Genomic DNA, 18,491 nt, shown 5'->3' with positions numbered 1-18,491 from the left:
TTCATTTATTCATTCATTGTTTATTGTGTACATCAAAATGTTAAGTCAAGTTACAACACAGCCTTTTTTGTAATAGTTGTAAGATGCTTGTGTTCTGCTGGCATACATAGTAAGCAGCTAATGAAGAAAGTCCAATGTTGGGACATGAGCACTTCTAAAGCAAACATTCAACAAACAATTTATTAATTACATCACTGGTGTTGAACATTTTCATTACTTTTAAACTACTTTTTAAATTCTCAAGCCCTCCTCTTCCTCAATGTATAGGGGCAGCACACAATTTGTGAGTTAAGGGGTCGAGGGCGAAGCGCAATTGTGGAGTCAGATCCAGCTCATCCTCTGAAACTCCAGGGGGAGGAGTGAAGCAAAAGTGCTGCAGGAGTGTGGTGAAGAAGATGAAGAGCTCCATCCTGGCCAGACTCTCTCCAGGACATGCTCTATGACCTGCAAGAGAGCACGAAAGAAAAGCTTCAGGTTGTCTGCCAGTAAACAAATAATTAAGAAAAAGTGATGCCTCTTGCTTGTCTTTTGTGTAGACTAAGGAAGAATAGTTTGTACTGTGGGAATAGTCTGGCTCAACAGATGTACATGGACGGTTGTGATTGGTTTAAAGAAATACAAAAAAGCCAGAGCGTGTTTTGCCCTGTCCCAGAATAGATAGTTGATGTAGCTAGACCATACTTCAGCGTAGACACAGTGCTGTGAGGACTGCATTGGGATTGGGATCCCAACACAAATCTTGCAGGAGCGGGCCGTATTAACGGGGGTTACAGGTGGGAGCTGGCAGTCCAAAAATAGACAGCTGGTAAAATATGTATTTTTCCTACAGGAGGGAAAATGACACAAAATGAACTGTCAATCTATTGACAAACAATCTAATGCTTGGGGGCACGCAGGTGGGACACACAAACTGTGGCAACAGGCGGTAATGGACAGAAATCCACCAGAAGCGGGCAGAAGCGGGATCAAGGAAACCGTCCTGAGCAGTGCTCTATTGTAGAGTCTGGCAATGGGAGACTACGGCAATTTTGGGAATAATGGGGATCCTAAATAATGAAAAATGCCATGGTCACACATGCCTAAAATTAACATCAGCAATTACCCGCCTTCTGTTGTCTTCCATTCTATGCTAGGCAAAGATTATTATTCGCTTCCAGTTTTGAAGCAAATCCAAGTTCAGTAAACAAGCAAAATCATACCCTCAACGATAGCAAAGAAATACCTGTGGTAGATCAGGTTGACCCTGATTGGCTTGTAGTTTTAGTAAAACCAAGATGGAAGAGGCATTGATTGTTGCTGTGCCTAACCAGCAGGTATCGCCTCGACTCGCGATAGTCCCTCGCCTGCATTCACGTCAGCGTGACCCTGGTTTAAAGCTCACCAACCTGCAGAAAAAGGCATGAAGGCTTCTCGCTTGACAAACTTCCCGTCTTTGTCCAGGAAGTGAGCAGGATAAAAGCTGTGTGGCCTCTCCCACTCACTCTCATCATACAGGACAGATGTCAGAAGAGGAGTTACTGCGGTCCCCTGTGGACAATACAGAAATTGAAAATATTTTTTTGATAGGTTATAGCATTGTTTTAAAACTCCTTAAAAATGTCTCACACCCAGAAAATACTTTCTACATGTAACAAATGTCACATTGAAAATGACTATGGAGGGCTTATTATGAGTTTTATTCAGTCTGACCTTCTTAATGACGTAACCCTGAAAGGTGACATCTTGGGTAGTTCTGTGAGGAAGTGCCATTGGGGTGATGCTGGCCAGTCTCTGTGTCTCATGGATGACAGCGTTGATGAAGTGCAGGTTCTTCCTGTCCTCGACCTGCACTTGACGACTTCCTATCTCCCTGCTCACCTCTTCCTGGACCTGGTCTGAAAGATGAAAAGCTTTTTTTTTTAATGAAAACAATTTACTCACATAGTTTGAGTTGGACTGAATGCTTTTCTGTGAAAGTTTGAAGCACTTTGTATTTTTAGATAACTGCCAATTAGCATTATCTTGTTAGTATTTAGCTCGAAGCACTGATGTGCCAAAGTAAAGTCTTAGTGATCCACTAACGTAGTTGTAGAGTTCTCAGTTGTTTTTACATATGAACTCTGGACAATGTCCGAGGAACTAGGTCCTGAGCTGGTCCGGAGTTTACCTTTTACACGTGTCGCAGAACACGAGATTGTCTGTGTCAGATCGGTATTTTGTTCGGTTTAGATGAGGGGTGGCTCCTTGGTAGAGCATGCAGCAGAAAGGACAGGATTACAAGCATCGCGGGGCTGGTTCATAATTTGGTCCTAAACAATCACATCTCTTGGATCTCTTGCTATTCCTTGAATTTGTATGAAGATTTTGGCGTTTGCCTTATTGACAGAATTCTTCTTCACCCTGGGATGTCTGTTTTCCTTTCAGTTTTGCGTGAGTCGACAGAAACGTCATCAAACACGCCCACTCGCTTGTTGTGAGTTGGCACACTTTGAGCTCAATCGGCGATTACCCAGATTTTACTAGGGAGCTGGCTGGATGTTCAGTCCAACTGATTCAGACATTTGAGTTTTCACATACAGCTCCGCTGGGTAATGTCTAGGTAATTTCAGGCTTGCAGTGCATGTGTGAAAGGGGCTTTATATCAGGGCAGTTAAGCATAACAATTGTGCATTTTGTGATAAAAGCAAAACTCTGAGCCAGGAAAAACCCTGGTCTTGTAATTATGATGGCAATTTTTATGTTGATAAAGTACAATAGTTTGGCCTGAATGCTTAATGTTATCGGTGCACATCTATAACTCCTTACCCTGTATTTTTGGATACTTGGCCATGAACAGAAGTCCCCATCTCAGTGTGGTTGCAGTTGTGTCAGTGCCAGCAGAAAATAGATTCTGAACTGTTATAATAAGGTTTTCATCGTGGAAATGACTGTTGGTAATCCCAGATTTCTGCAGGTAAAGATCAGCACATTTATTCAAACAAATCTTGAAATCATGAAATCTCTCTAATACTTTTTTTGTTTTTAATCTTCTGGACCTAACTTTTCATAATTGTGGGCCAATAGTAAAAATATACTATAAAAATGACTGCATGCATTTTATTTTTTCATTGGCAGTATCACTGAATACAAAAAAGAGCAACTTTCACCGACAAACTGTCGGCAAAGATCCAAAGGAAACTGAAGGAATTATTATTATTATTATTATTATTATTATTATTATTATTATTATTATTATTATTATTATTATTATTATTATTACCAGCAATGAATCACATTTTTGTTATTTTATGGGTCTTATGCATTGATTTGGAAAATTACTTAATAGCGCCCCCTAATTAATTAGTCCCAAATCCTATTTGCACTCACTGCCCGGATCAGGGACTTGGCACAACAATGCACATGTTCTGGGAGTGCATCCCTATCAGACGCTTCTGGACGGAGGTATTTTCTATAGTGTCATCACTACTGGGTATTGTCATACAACCTAGTCCCTCCCTCTGCCTTCTTAACGATGATTCACAGCTATCCCTTACTCTCAACCAACGTAGACTACTCCTGGCAGGGCTTACGGCAGCGAAGAAGACCATCTTAAGGCTTTCATTCCACCCTAATCTACCCTTAACACAATATTGGCTAACTGCCTACCAGTATATTACATATCTTGAGTGTACAACTGCACGCCTCAACAAGGCCAAACAAACAACCATCCAGGCATGGTCGCAGATTACACTGTCCATCCAAGACCACCTTGTGAAACAGAAAAATCTGACCTGAATGTAGATTTGTGGGTGTTTATTTTTATTTTTTTTTATTTTATGCATATATGTTTTTGCGTGTTTTTTTAATTTTTAATTTTTATTATTTTCTGGGTAATGCTTAGTAGTTAATTTTGACATTGTAACAGCTATCTTTCATCTACTTCACCATCTCGCTTTTATAGGACTGTAAATGTAAAAAAAAAAACTGGTCGAAATGGAGTTTTAGACGGAGCCTCAACGGTAAGCAACGGTAACGTTATATAGTCAAGCGAGAGTGACTGAAGAGAGAAAGCGCCCAGCGGCGTTAGAACAAAGCAGTGAATCAGAGAAAAAAATGTGTTTTTGCAGATTCATTACTAGAAATGCAACTGTAGCAAGTATTTCCCTATCACTTACGTTATCCACATCCACATATGGACAAAACAAATGTTATATCCGACTTTTAGGCTACAAAAAGCCTAAAAGTCGAAAGTTAGAACGGAACAAAAAAGAGTTGTTGTTATGGAGATGATATACTGTCTTGTCTCGTCTCTTTGGTGTGAACTGGCAGTTTCAGAACGCTGCAGACCAGCTCGCTGCAAGAAGTTGCAAGTTTCAACTCGTCTCATCGCGAATATTTGGTCTGAACTGGGCTTTAGTTGAAGAATTCCACTCAGTATAGCATTTATTACCATTGATATTCTTTATGGGTGAAAGGAAAGATTTTGGATCTAAAAAATTTCTCATAACTAAGAAGTTGATTTGCAAATTGTTTTTAATATTAAATACACTGCAAAGACAAGATATTTTATGTTGAAAACTGAAAAAAAATATTCGCAAAGATTCACACATTTTGAATTTGATGCCTGCAAAGTGTTCCAAAAAAGCTGGGACAGGGGCATGTTTACTACTGTGTTACATCACCTCGAGCATTTGGGAACTGGGGACACTTATTGTTGAAGCTTTGTAGGTGGATTTCTTTCCCATTCTTGCTTGATGTACGACTTGAGTTTCTAAATAGTCCGGGGTCTCAGTTGTCATATTTTGCGCTTCATGATGCGCCACACTCGATGGGAGACAGGTCTCGACTGCAGGCAGGCCAGTCTAGAACCTGCACTCTTTTACTATGAAGCCACGCTGTTGTAACACGTGCAGAATGTGGCTTAGCAGTGTCTTGCTGAAATTAGCAGGGACGTCACTGAAAAAGACTTTGCTTGGATGGCAGCATATGTTGCTCCAAAATCTGTATGTACCTTTCAGCATTAATGGTGCCTTCACAGATGTGCAAGTTACCCATGCCATGGGCACTAACTCCCCCCCATACCATCACAGATGCTGGCTTTTAAACTTTGCGCTGTTAACAATCTGGATGTTCCTTTTCCTCTTTGGCCCGGAGGACATGACGTCCTGTGGGTTTTTTTCTTCTGTTTTTCTTAGGTTGTTAAACTTTTTGTAACTGTACTTTTACTATGTACACAATCTCTGCTAACCATGTACACTAAATACACTGGTTCAACTTTGTCTGCGCAAGTTTATTCACTATCTGCAACTGTATCTAAGGAGCCCGCGCACAGTGAACAATTCTGTAGCAGGTACATTGAGCTGTTAGCATGAGGCCTTTCTACATCCCAAGGGAATTCTCACATGTTATTGTGATATTGTGATAGCAGTGTATATCCACCCCTCCTCTACCCCCCCCCTCCCCCTCTCAGCTTGTGATGTCCTTCACTCTGCTACAAACAGGCTACAGACACAACATCCACAGGCCCTCTTTCTCATCGCTGGTGACTTTAACCATGCCTCTCCATCTTCCACTCTGCCTACATTCACCCAGTATGTGACATGCCACACCAAAGACAATAAAACACTGGATTTATTTTTTGCCAACACTAAGAAGGCATATGACCTATCTCTTCTCCCTCCACCTAAGAAGATCAGACCAAAACCTGATTCACCTCCTACCTGTGTACAAGGCCCTGGTCTTGTCGGCAGCCAGCTGTCAAGTAAAGAGATGGTCTGATGAGGCTTGTGAAGCCTTGAAAGACTGCTTCAACACAACTATGTGGGATATACTCTGTGACGCTCATGGGGAGGACATTGGCAGTCTCACACATTGTATAACGGACTACATCAACGTCTGTGTGAAAAATGTCGTACCGACCAGGACTGTACAGTGTTTTCCCAACAATAAACCCTGGATTACTCCTGACATAGAGACTCTCTTAAGAAAAAAAGGAAGGTTTTGGGTTCAGGAAATAAAGCGGAGCTCAAGAATGTATAGAGGGAAGAAAAAAAACACTACAGGAGGAAGATGGAGGATCAACTGCAGCGTAAGAACATCAGGGAGGTCTGGAAAAGCCTTAAATCCATCTCAGGCCACAGAGAACCGAAACCTCAGACTGTGGGGGGCACAAAGTGGTCGAATGATCTGAATATTTTCTTCAACCGATTTGATGGATCATTTACCCCTCCCCTTGTCCAGTCCTCCCTGCTGCAGCAAACACCACTGTCTGCACCCCCTGGGGTTTGTCACACCCACACTATCACTTCCCCACCTACAACCTCCATCAAACAACCCCCCTCCTCCAACACACAGCCCCCCTCCACCAACCTGTCCTTCACAATAAACCAAGTGAGGCGTGAGCTAAGGGGGATCAAGAGGAGGCAAGCAGTGGGTCCCGATGGTCTCAGCTCTAGGCATTTTAAATCCTGTGCAGATCAGCTGTGCAGGATAATTGGACACATGCTCAACCTGAACCTGAAGGTAGGGAGGGTGCCACAGCTCTGGAAGAGATCCTGTGGTGCCTGTGCCAAAGACCCCGCATTCCAAGGATCTCAACCCTAACAAGCTGGTGGCACTTACATCTCTCCTTATGAAAAAGCTGGTCCTGGTCCATCTTCACCCCCTGGTGAGCCCATTCATGGAACCATTTCCGTTTGCAACCACCTAACACTGGGGTGGATGACGCCATCTTATACCTTCTCCACAAATCTCCGGCCCACCTGGAAAAGGCTGGAAGCACTGTAAGAATAATTTTATATGATTTCTCCAGCGCTTTCAGCACCATCCTGCCAACGCTCCTTAGTGACAAGTTGGAGGCAGACGGGGGTGGACCTCCACCTCACTGGATGGATATTGGACTACCTCACCAACCACACGCTTCTCCTCTACCGGTGAACATTCTAGGTACAGACAACAATATTATTCAATTATATAAGGACCTGGGTGAATAAACTGGATTGGACTGACAACACCACAGCACTTTACAAAAAAGCCCAGAGCAGACTGTATCTGCTTAGGAGACTCAGGTCTTTTGGGGTGCAGGGACATTTATGACTCTCTGGGGGCATCGGCCATTCTCTATAGAGTGGTCTGCTGGGGCTGTGGCATTGTGGTGGCAGACAGGAGAAAACTGGACAGGCTTATTAAGAAGGCCAGCTCTGTTCTTGATGCCCACTTGACGCCATGGAGGTGGTGGGAGACAGGAGGGTAGTGTCTAAATTATCCTCCATGATGGACGAGTCCTCCCACCCATGGATGTTGTAAGAAATAAAAATAATCAGTCAAGCTGGCTATGCTTTATGAGGATACAAATTATAATTGAATAGTATTGTGTGTTTAGTGTTTTTAGTGGAAGAGCACTGTGACAGCTTAGTCATGCAAAATGAGAAAAGGATACTGTTGTACGTGCAGAAACGACCTGGCAAATCTGGTAATATCTACAGCCATACTCGTTATGTTGTTATTTTGGTTCATAGATACCAAATATGACAGAGGAAGAAGGGAGGTTCAGGTGACTAAAACAAAGGGACAGATCACATTGTCATTTATTAGGGGAACCACAGGCACAGCCCTATTAGACCTATGCGACATAGTGCCATGCACCAACAAAGACAGAAGAGAGGATGTCATATACATGCGTCATGACCAACTCAGACAAGTGGTGTGGCATTTGGAAGTGTGCCATAGCTAACACAGGCTCAGATTGGGGAAATGTGGGATGTGAACCATATGATACAATGCACCTTACGATAACACGTAGGGACCTGAAATCCAGACTGAGTGTCGGTAGAAAGCAGGAAGGACGATGCCAGGAACGGAAATGTAATACTATATATGTGACGTTGAAGGATCCAAAACCAGAGGATGCAGGGACTTATGTTATGGGATTGTATGTTGAAGGGAAAGATACATTAGGACAGTTCATCATTCAAGTCACAGACCCATGGAGTAATAGTACACTGTCCACATCCATTAATGTACAGGTTGACGCAATGAACACAGGTATGGGTGTCCTGAAAGACTGTAAAGGGCCATTAGTAAAATATTTGAACCTAGAGGACTTTACCATTGAGGAAAGGTTGGAGATGGAAACTGGTTTCACACCCTCAGGTAACACGTGGCTCAAAATGATGAAATATACTGCTAGAACGCATAAAATGTCTGACTGTGTTATCTGTGCTAAAGCAAGACCTCATTTGGGGACAGTACCATTCCCACTCTCAACGGTGGACGACCCTGTTGGTTATAATTGTATGTTAAGTCTTTGCAGTGATATGACCGTGAAAAGTGATGTCTGCAGGACCCTGTCTCTCCTGTATCCCAGAGTGCGTGCAATACAACCGCCTCCAGGAGTGGTCGCCTACCCTGGTAACTATACTTGCATCACACAATCCAACAGCTCTACCATGAATGTGGGACACCTACCTAAGAAGTTTTGAATGTACACCTACAACACATCTTCGTTCGTTCCCAATGTCACACAGCCGATGTTTAACATTCAAAGCAATTGTGCTCTGCCATGCTTATGTCCGTGGCAGTGTTTCTGGGCATATTGGTGTGTTGTGGATGCTGTTGCATCCCTTGTTGTCGCTCTCTGGTGAACAGATGGATTGATGTGGCTCTGACCAAAAAAGAGCCCCAGAAAGATGCTCCTCCAGCCTACTCCATGCTATGCTATTTTAATCTTGCTTCTTCTTCCCCTAGTGCGGCCAATTGTTTACCAGTTTGAGGGCCATATAATCCTAAACTTAGTAGTATTCACACCTGAGGTGTGAAAAGGGGGATCTGTAAGAAATAAAAATAATCAGTCAAGCTGGCTATGCTTTATGAGCATACAAATTATAGTTGAATAGTATTGTGTGTTTTGTGTGTTTAGTGGAAGAGCACTGTGACAGCTTAGTCAGGCAAAATGAGAAAAGGATACTGTTGTACGTGCAGAAAGCAGCACTGTATGACGGTGGTCAGAAAGCAACAAGAGTGCAGCAACGAAGTTAATATCAGTTTGATATCAGTTTGACCATGAAAGTAAGTTACTTCTCAATCTGTGACGGACAACAGTGGCGCATTGTTCTTCTGACCATCAGCATAGTTAAAGTCTGTCTAACAACTTATGAAGAGGGCGTGTGCCAAAAGACTAGGACCAGTCTGTGCACCAACCAGGGGAGGCTAAGTCTAAACCACGGTACTCCTCCAACTTCTAATAAACAAATCAAAATGCACTTAGAGACTGATATATGAATTCATGTATAAGCCAGAAAAGTTCAGTCTGATGAGAGAAGCCTGTGTACCTGCTCAACTTGGACCCATGTACACGTTTATGCTCTTATGATTTTACTTAAATAAATACTTGTTAAACTTTTAAATCTTCTCCTTGCCTACTTAGTGGATTTTGAACCGCACAATGTATTAAGAGAACTGGATACAGTGGTCGGCGGGAAGCCCCGTACGTTCCAATGAGAGTGCTCAAAAGCGCATAAAGCAAACATGGAGCTCGGATCTTTCGCATTGTTGGCCCATGACGTCACGATGGACACGCGCACTAGCAACAATTTCTTTGTGTTGTCTTAGCAACCGGTAGCAACATGCTCGTTCGTGAGCTTCTCTCTCATGTCTCGCTTACAAGTGAACTCATGAACTCGCTGTTTTCATTGTCTAAAATATTCACTAACGTTAAACATTGTGTTTTCGTTGTTCCCGATCGTTTACATGCTTAGCTAAATAAATGAAAGATGTATTTAGCTAGACAACCAAGGAGATTTAATATTTATGTTGTGCTACTAGCTAGCTACTACTAGCTACTACTTTGTGTTTGGACTATTAATTGGGGAATCAGGAAGAGGCAAGCACTAGGGGTGGGTCTTGAAACAAAGTTCTATTAGGACCCGGTTCCAAAATTCTCAAAATTATTAAAACTGGTAAACCTTGATGCATTTATAGTTATCGTAAAATACCCTTTTCTCATCTGTTATTGTCACTTAACAGCAATCTAATGGTGAAATAAGTTATTATTGTTAAATGTTATTGTTATTACATTTTTAATAAATCATTTCAATTTCTTTTCTTCTACTGGTCTGAAAATTTGACAGATCTGGGACTCAAAACCGTGATCTGAACTGTGAGTTTTTTGATCCGTTACACCCCTAGTTCTGTTAAGATTAAGAATTTGTTGTCTCGTTTTTTACCAAATAATAGAAAAGTATTGATAATGGTATCGATAAAGACTTGGATCGTTAAACAGTCTCTAAAATGGTATCAATATCAATAAAAATTAACAATCCCCATCCCTAGCAAGCACAAACCATTTATGAAGTGGAGCATGTATTGGAAGCATGAATTTCACTTGTAAATGTATACAAATGCCTGTATGTATTGGACACATTTACATAGATCCCCACTACCCCTCAGCTTCCAAAAAATACCAGTATTGATAGATACATTTTTCTTACCTCCAACTTTTGCTTTTGGACCAGAAAGGCGTCCACAAACCCTCTGCACATCTGTGGATTGAGGGTCTCTTTCAAACGATTTAACAGTTGTAAATTCTGTCTTATACTGGCAGCACCCAATCTGAGGAAGGACCTCCGGTTAGCAGTCCATTTGCAGAACCATGGGAACATGTTGTATACCTGTCAAAATATAAATATTGCCTATATGTATACATTTTCATATTGAAATTTAACACACATTATAGAGATGTCAATCAACAATAACGACCCATACATATACTGGCCCTCATTTATGAAACGTGCGTACGACCTAAAACAGGTGTAGGACGGGTGTGTAGAACTCGTGTACGCAAGTTTTCAAGTCAGTGTGGACTTGCGGTGCAGCATATAATCAGTTTAACAGGAGAAGGAGAAGTCATCATTTGATCACTTATCAGCAATGGCAGATCTGGCTCTTTTAGAAGACCTCTATGCGCCGGTACAACAGTGCACACGTACGCACACTGGCCGCGGTGCAGCACTCTTTCGGATTGATTAAGGGCAGATGGCTCTGTCTTGCATCAGCGGGGGGGATCCTACTATGCACGGCAGAAAAAGTCTACAACATTGTTTTAGCCTGTGGGATTCTGCACAACATCCCCTAGGAAAACTGGGTGCCATAAATGTAGTGATGGAGCCAGATGACCAGAGGCCCCGGAGCAGGGTCCAGCACAGCCCCAACTGGAGGCTACACGAAGGAGACAGGATATTATTCCTCGCTTTTAAAAGGTATAGTGTTATGTTTGGCAATGATACTAAATACAGGAAACATGACGATGCACAACATTATTATTTATTCTTCAGATTTTTCGTTTCTCTTTTAAAGTGTCGTTAATGGCCACAAGTGAACGATGAAAAAAATATGAGTAAAATAAAAGACACTGCATAAACCCCGCTACTGTGTGTTTATTTAAATATAGGTTCACCATGTAGGCCTAAGAGTTTGCAAGATAATCCTGTATATTACTATTACTATAGACTATAGCATACATCACAGCTGTATAAATTAAATAAACTTCAGCTGGAGTCCGATTTACTAGGGCAACACTGCTGACAGCATCAGTGATCTCTTTCCATTCCACATTCTTTCTACAGCCTTTAATAACAGTTGGCTGACAAATAATACACACGTTAGTGCAAAGGAACCTGATATATCAAGGTTTTAATCTCCACCTCTGAAAAGTGCCGCTTCTTTGCCGGATTACTTGTCGCCATGTCGTAATTTGTAGGGGCGAGGCCTGAAAACCGAGAATATATAGGGGCGTGATATTTAAATTACGATCGTTTCCAGCCGCTGCATTTATGAATCACACGTGAAGCCTGTCGTTAGATGATTTCTGCGCTCATATCTGCGCTGGTTTCTACGTTAACTTGATAAATGAGGGCCACTGTACAATATATATAAATATATATATATATATATATATATATATATATATAGTACAGGCCAAAAGTTTGGACACACCTTCTCATTCAATGCGTTTCCTTTTTATTTTCATGACTATTTACATTGTAGATTCTCACTGAAGGCATCAAAACTATGAATGAACACATATGGAATTATGTACTTAACAAAAAAGTGTAAAATAAATGAAAACATGTCTTATATTTTAGATTCTTCAAAGTACTCACCCTTTGCTTTTTTTATTAACAAGGGGAAAAATTCCACTAATTAACCCTGACAAAGCACACCTGTGAAGGTAAAACCATTTCAGGTGACTACCTCATGAAGCTCATTGAGAGAACACCAAGGGTTTGCAGAGTTATCAAAAAAAAGCAAAGGGTGGCTACTTTGACCAATCTAAAATATAAGACATGTTTTCAGTTATTTCACACTTTTTTGTTAAGTACATAATTCCATATGTGTTCATTCATAGTTTTGATGCCTTCAGTGAGAATCTACAATGTAAATAGTCATGAAAATAAAGAAACACATTGAATGAGAAGGTGTGGGTAGCACTTTATAATAACTATCCATAATTCATCATTTATTAAGCATTAGTTAACTATTAGTTAATGGTTTGTTCATTATTACTTATTAATTGTTCATACATCGTTCATAATGAGTAAAGTATTTGTTCACACAGTTATGAATGGTTTGTTCATAGTAAACAAGCCTATTAGTTAATGGTTTGTTCATCATTATTAATTAATTGTTCTTACATAATTCATCATCAGTAAAGCATTTCTTCACATAGTTATAAATGGTTTGTTCATATTAAATAAGCCTATCTTGAAAAATATGTTTGTAAGTACATGATTTATACTTAACAAATAATGAAACAACCATTTGTAAATGAAATAATTTTCCCATTATAAACCAGTTACTAACTATTGCTAAATGCTTTGTTCATCATTTGTAAAGCACTGCTCCTATGTTACTTCTCATAAACAAAGCATTTGTATACACACTCATAAATGGTTTGTTCATAGTAAATAAGGCTCTCGAAAATTATGTTAAAAATAGAAGTTTGACACTTTCTAAGTATTGCAAAAACCATTAGTAAATTAAATAATTTTCCCTTTATAAACTATCTACAAACTAGTAGTAATTTATTTGTTTCTCATTTGTAAAGCATAGTTGTAAAATGTTTGTCAGTATATTTTTTAATAATTCCTACATGATGCATTAAACCTTTGGTAAATTAAGTAATTTTACCATTATCAACTAGGTACTCAGGAACGTAAAAGGTTGTTTAAAACTAGGAAGTTAATGATTAACAGACTATCTAGACCTACATTTGTTCATGTCTTAAATAAAATGTTATGATTTAGAAAAAGGCAAACAAGTAACATAATGGCTGTGTAACACATTGTTACAAATACTTACAAATAATAATCCACGATTAACTCATGAGTTACTACTGGTTAGTTAAGTATACTGTGTGAGCCGATCTAAAGTGAGTATTAGTTCTCTGCAAAGCATTTATAAATGAGTTCCTGCAAAGGCTAACAGACACTGACACACACATGTATTGCTCTATTTGGACATGCCTTCAGAAATATGCCTACGGATAGTTAGTGTTAATACATCTTTAACAAGCACTTACCAACACATCAATCCATGATTAACTCATGAGTTACTGCTGGTTAGTTGACTACATGATGTGAGCCCATCTAAAGTGAGGACTTGCTATGCTTTACAAATCATTTATAAATGAGTTGCAAATACAACAGAAAATAAAAGTAAAAAGTATTTGTAAACTCTTATTACGATGTAGTAAGAATGTACATTTATGAAATAGCTCGTGGGGGGGTTGATATCAGTGTGAATTTGGATCAGAACCAGAAAACTAGATTAGTTAAGAGCCAGAGAATAACAGATTGAGAAGTGTATAATATACAAATATAGCATACAATAAAACACAGGTATGAAAAATAACAACCAAAAATAATAAAGTGCTCTCATAAAAGAAACCCTTTTCAGTTCTATGAGCTCAATTGTGGGCCCCAACGTTGAACATCTCTGAACTCTTGTCATCAAAGAACAATTGAGCTCACTAGTGTTTTATCTGTATATGTGTATGCCATGTTTCTGTGTATATTAATACACTTCTCAAACTTGATCCTGGTTTCCTAGTCTCTTTATTGATGTTCAATTCTCTGGCTCTTAACAATCTAGTTTTCTACTGGTTCTGGTCCAAATTCACACTGATATCAACTACATAACACTACTACGAGCTATTTCATAAATGTACATTCTTACTACATCGTAATAAGGGTTACAAATACTTTTTTGACTTGTGTTTCTGTTGTATCTGCTAGCCTTTGCAACTCATTTATAAATGCTTTGTAAAGCATAGCAAGTCCTCACTTTAGATGGGCTCACATCATGTAGTCAACTAATCAGTAGTAACTCAAGAGTTAATCATGGATTGATGTGTTGGTAAGTGCTTGTTAAAGATGCATTAACACTAACTATCCGTAGGCATATTTCTGAAGGCATGTCCAAATAGAACAATACATGTGTGTGTCCAGGTTCTGTTAGCCTTTGGAACTCATTTATAAATGCTTTGTAAAGCATAGAAAGTACTCACTTTAGATGGGCTCACACAGTATACTTAACTAACCAGTAGTAACTCATGAGTTAATCATGGATTACATTATTGGTAAGTATTTGTAACAGATGTGTTAACACCCCAGCTATTAGTTTAGGCCTTTTTCTAAATCATAACATTTTATTTAAGACATGAACAAATGTAGGTCTAGATAGTCTGTTAATCATTAACTTCCTAGCTATAAACAACCGTTTACGTTCCTGAGTACTGTTAGAATATATTTGTGAGAGTAAGCTAACAGGTTTGTAGAGTTCATGATTTTGACTTGTTGTCTCGTTTCCCTGGGTTTTGAGAGGCCATCTGGTTTTACAATGATTTGACATTACAAAAGTAGGGTGAGATAATGCCTGAAATGAAAAGGTCTTCTCTGATCAAGGGGGGAACAGGCAACAAGGTCAAGGTTTTGTAAGCGCATGATGTGTGACACAAAGTATAGTGGAATGACCTGACTCTTGGAGAACTCCGTAAGTTTGAAGGAGATACAAAAACACAGAGGTTCAAATTCAACAATAGCAGCTTGTCTTTATGAGCTGAGAATGAGAAGTCGAGGTCATGTTTTTATACAATGTGTTACATATTGTTAGCCGGCTGTAGCCAGAAGATCTTGACTATATCCAACTGATAACAGCACCATGGATGAGGCAGAGAAAGTGAATAAAAAGTGAAGGTTCTGGGTTAGCCGGCATCAGATGCTGGGGGAAACTCTGTCTGTTTGCTAGGTTGTAGCAATAGGCTGTTTTGTCTTGAAGTAATCTGATCCGTATGCATACGCTTTTGTATTTTGCATTATCATTCACTAAAGCTTGTTATTAACTTTAACTGGACGAATCTTGAGTCTTATTTTGAATCCTGAGTCAATTTCTCTGATCTACCAGTAAACGAACACTATTCAGTGACCATAGAATTGGAATCAGATTAAGTCTGGCCTTTTTAGGGCCAGACTGGTCATCGGTCACATTTTAGAATACCAAATCTAACAGTACCTAGTTGATAATGGTAAAATTACTTAATTTACAAATGGTTAATGCATCATGTAGGAATTATTAAAAAATATACTGACAAACATTTTACATGGGCTTACTTACTATGGACCAACCATTTACTAACTGCATTTACAAATGCTTTACTGATTAGAATGAATGTAGGAACTATGCTTTACAAATGATAAACAAATAAATTACTACTAGTTTGTAGATAGTTATAAGGGAAAATTATTTAATTTACTAATGGTTGTTTCATTATTTGTTAAGTTTAAATCATGTACTTACAAACATATTTTTCAAGATAGGCTTATTTACTATGAACAAACCATGTATAACTATGTGAACAAATGCTTTACTGATGATGAATTATGTAAGAACAATTAATTAATAATGATGAACAAACCATTAACTAATAGGCTTGTTTACTATGAACAAACCATTTATAATTGTGTGAACAAATACTTTACTCATGATGAACTATGTATGAACAATTAATAAGTAATAATGAACAAACCATTAACTAATAGTTAACTAATGATTAATAAATGATGAATTATGGATAGTTATTATAAAGCTACCGGTGTGTCCAAACTTTTGGCCTGTACTATACATATATATATATATATATATATATACTATACTGAAATTAGAAGTTTCACAAATATGATAAAATACCTGTATTGAAGGGGAGCCCAAAAGTTGAAGACGTGCACTAATGGAATCTACCAGGGATGTAAACTCTGGATCATCATATTCAAATCTGCTGCCATAAATAATGGAGCAGATAATATTACAGACTGCATATTTTATCGGTAGGGTCGTATCAAAAGCTTCACCTGTAACAAAGGAAACAGGAAAACATTTAAATCTTGCTCACATAATAACTTTAGTTTTTTTTTTACAATCGCTAACATTCTTTTGTCCAATCTGTAGTCACATTTTCAAAACTCTTAACCCACTGCCAACATTGATCTATTCAGGCCATACCATTAACACAATTCATGTCATTTCCACAAAATATGCTGTCAATTAACCCTTTTCTAAAATGTTAAATTCTTCTTTACATACACGATTGCCCAATACCAAAATTATGGATCTTTCCAAACTGTTGCACACAAAACATCAAAATTGAAGACATAATATATATATATATATATATATATATACAGTACATGAAAATAAAGAAACACATTGAATGAGAAGGTGTGTCCAAACTTTTGGCCTGTACTGTAGTTTGTTGCCGAAAATGCACACATTTCACCCTCAAGCCAAGAATATAAGGTGGTTTAAAGTAAAAGGAAAGTTAATTACAAAAAACAATGGATTTCACATTGTAACTGGTGTATGCAGGTGGAACTAAAACATGAAAAGTAATACCGTTTTTTGTAATGTCAGCAACTGTTTGTATTTTATATTTTTAGTATTTATAAAGTTGTGCTATGATTGACTGATCTGCCCTTTTGGAAAAAAAAGTGTGCAAATGTTTTGACCGTATGATTTGATTTTCAGTCAGGTTTGTCATGTTTTGATAGAGTTAGTGTAGGAAGAGAATGGTTTTTTTTGCACTTTGAAATGTAGAGTTGATGTTTAATTAACAAAATGTAGTTTTGAGCAGAAAATGCACTATTTGGCTAATTGTGTGAAGTAGGTGGGTTGCTGTGTTAAGAGTTTTGAAAAAGTATCTTAAGTAGGCTATAGTTAAATGCTTGGTAGAAATTGAATAATAAATTGTAATAAGGTATTTAGACCTACCTTTGAATTTCTTAAGCACTCCAATGAGGTGTTCACATTCCTCAATGATTTTGTCCTCACTCGCCTTCTTGCCCATCCCAAAGTCTCTCAGGTTAGTCAAAGCAAAGCGCCTCATCTCTTTCCACGAATCACCATTGGACCATGTAATACCTGAATGGTTCAACAAAAATATATGTTAAATACAAAACGGAGGGTTGAAGGCTGTAAAAAAATGAGACAATGTTTGGGAAAATATTTTTTTATTTTCTTTCCTTACCATGTCCTTTTTCATATTCATGCATAATTTGCACTGGATCTCTTTCTCCGAACTCTTCAGCATGATTGACAAGTGCCCCCTTCACCGTCTTGTATCCTGCCAGGACCACCACTTTCTTTGGTCCCAAATAGACAGTGAACACTGATCCATATTTCTTGGAAAGCTGAGAACAGCAACATCATGTCAAGACACATACGGATATAAGACACACACAGGAAAAAGAAAACAAGATGAGAGACCTACCGGAGGAGCAGAAACAACAAACTACTTGACAAGAAAGCTAAGTTACTCTTACAGCACTTTCTCACCTTCACTAATGTGTGGTAGGGTCTCTTGAGGTCAAGTTGCAGCAGGTTCCCGAGTACTGGAAGCGGTCTTGGTCCTGGAGGTTCCTTCCTGTCCTCCTTGGAGCTGAAGCTGGAGGAGAAGACAAGGTAGAAGAGTAGCAGGAACACCAGAGCCCCCAACAGGGAGATAGAGCTGGAGGACTGGAGAAAGAAATCTAATATCCCCATGGCTTTAAAAAGGTGTCCTAAAATTCCTACTTCACAGACAAAATACGTTTCCTTCTGGAGCCTTTACTTCTGTGAGTGTTCTGTAAAGAGGGATGCCAAAACTAACCCTAAGTAAACCGCAGTAATCTCCCCACTCCCTGCTGTACTGTGATTGGTGCTTCCTTGTGGGAGTGAAAGTGAAGAAGTAGAAAGAAATTCTAATAGTAATTGTGAGTCACAAAGAAGAAGTGACACATTGCTCATCCCAGGAAGAAGCACACAACCTGTTTAACCCCCTCCCCTCCAGCATGAGGCTGCACAGCCTTAATGCTAGGACCACAAGGCTAAAGCGCAGCTTCTACTCAGAGGCGGTGAGGCTTGTGAACTCAAGGACTGTCAATTAAAATGTCTACTGTGTGCTGCTGCCATCCCTTTCCCCTAAAGAACTGTATGCATTTTATTGA

At 39.1% G+C, this 18,491-nt stretch overlaps 1 protein-coding gene across 2 annotated transcripts; it reads right to left on the bottom strand.

Moving 5' to 3' along the window:
• Positions 1-18,234, bottom strand: LOC120546905 (cytochrome P450 2K1-like). 2 transcript variants are annotated; one of them, XM_039782159.1, is made up of 9 exons: positions 17,842-18,234; positions 17,534-17,696; positions 17,278-17,427; positions 16,201-16,361; positions 10,446-10,625; positions 2,785-2,926; positions 1,690-1,874; positions 1,386-1,527; positions 1-444 (listed from the first exon to the last, which is right to left on the bottom strand). In XM_039782159.1, exons 1-9 carry the CDS (start codon positions 18,046-18,048, stop codon positions 257-259), a joined length of 1,518 nt encoding a protein of 505 aa, XP_039638093.1. In that variant the 5' UTR covers positions 18,049-18,234; the 3' UTR covers positions 1-256. The 2 variants fall into 2 exon arrangements, 1 of the variants encoding a protein (XP_039638093.1); XR_005636985.1 differs by having other exon boundaries at positions 310-444; positions 1,223-1,527.
• Positions 18,235-18,491: the final 257 nt, after the last annotated feature.

Source organism: Perca fluviatilis, chromosome 18, assembly GCF_010015445.1.
Source record: "Perca fluviatilis chromosome 18, GENO_Pfluv_1.0, whole genome shotgun sequence".
Lineage (NCBI taxonomy): Eukaryota > Metazoa > Chordata > Actinopteri > Perciformes > Percidae > Perca > Perca fluviatilis.
This window is presented reverse-complemented; position numbering and strand designations above follow the sequence as displayed.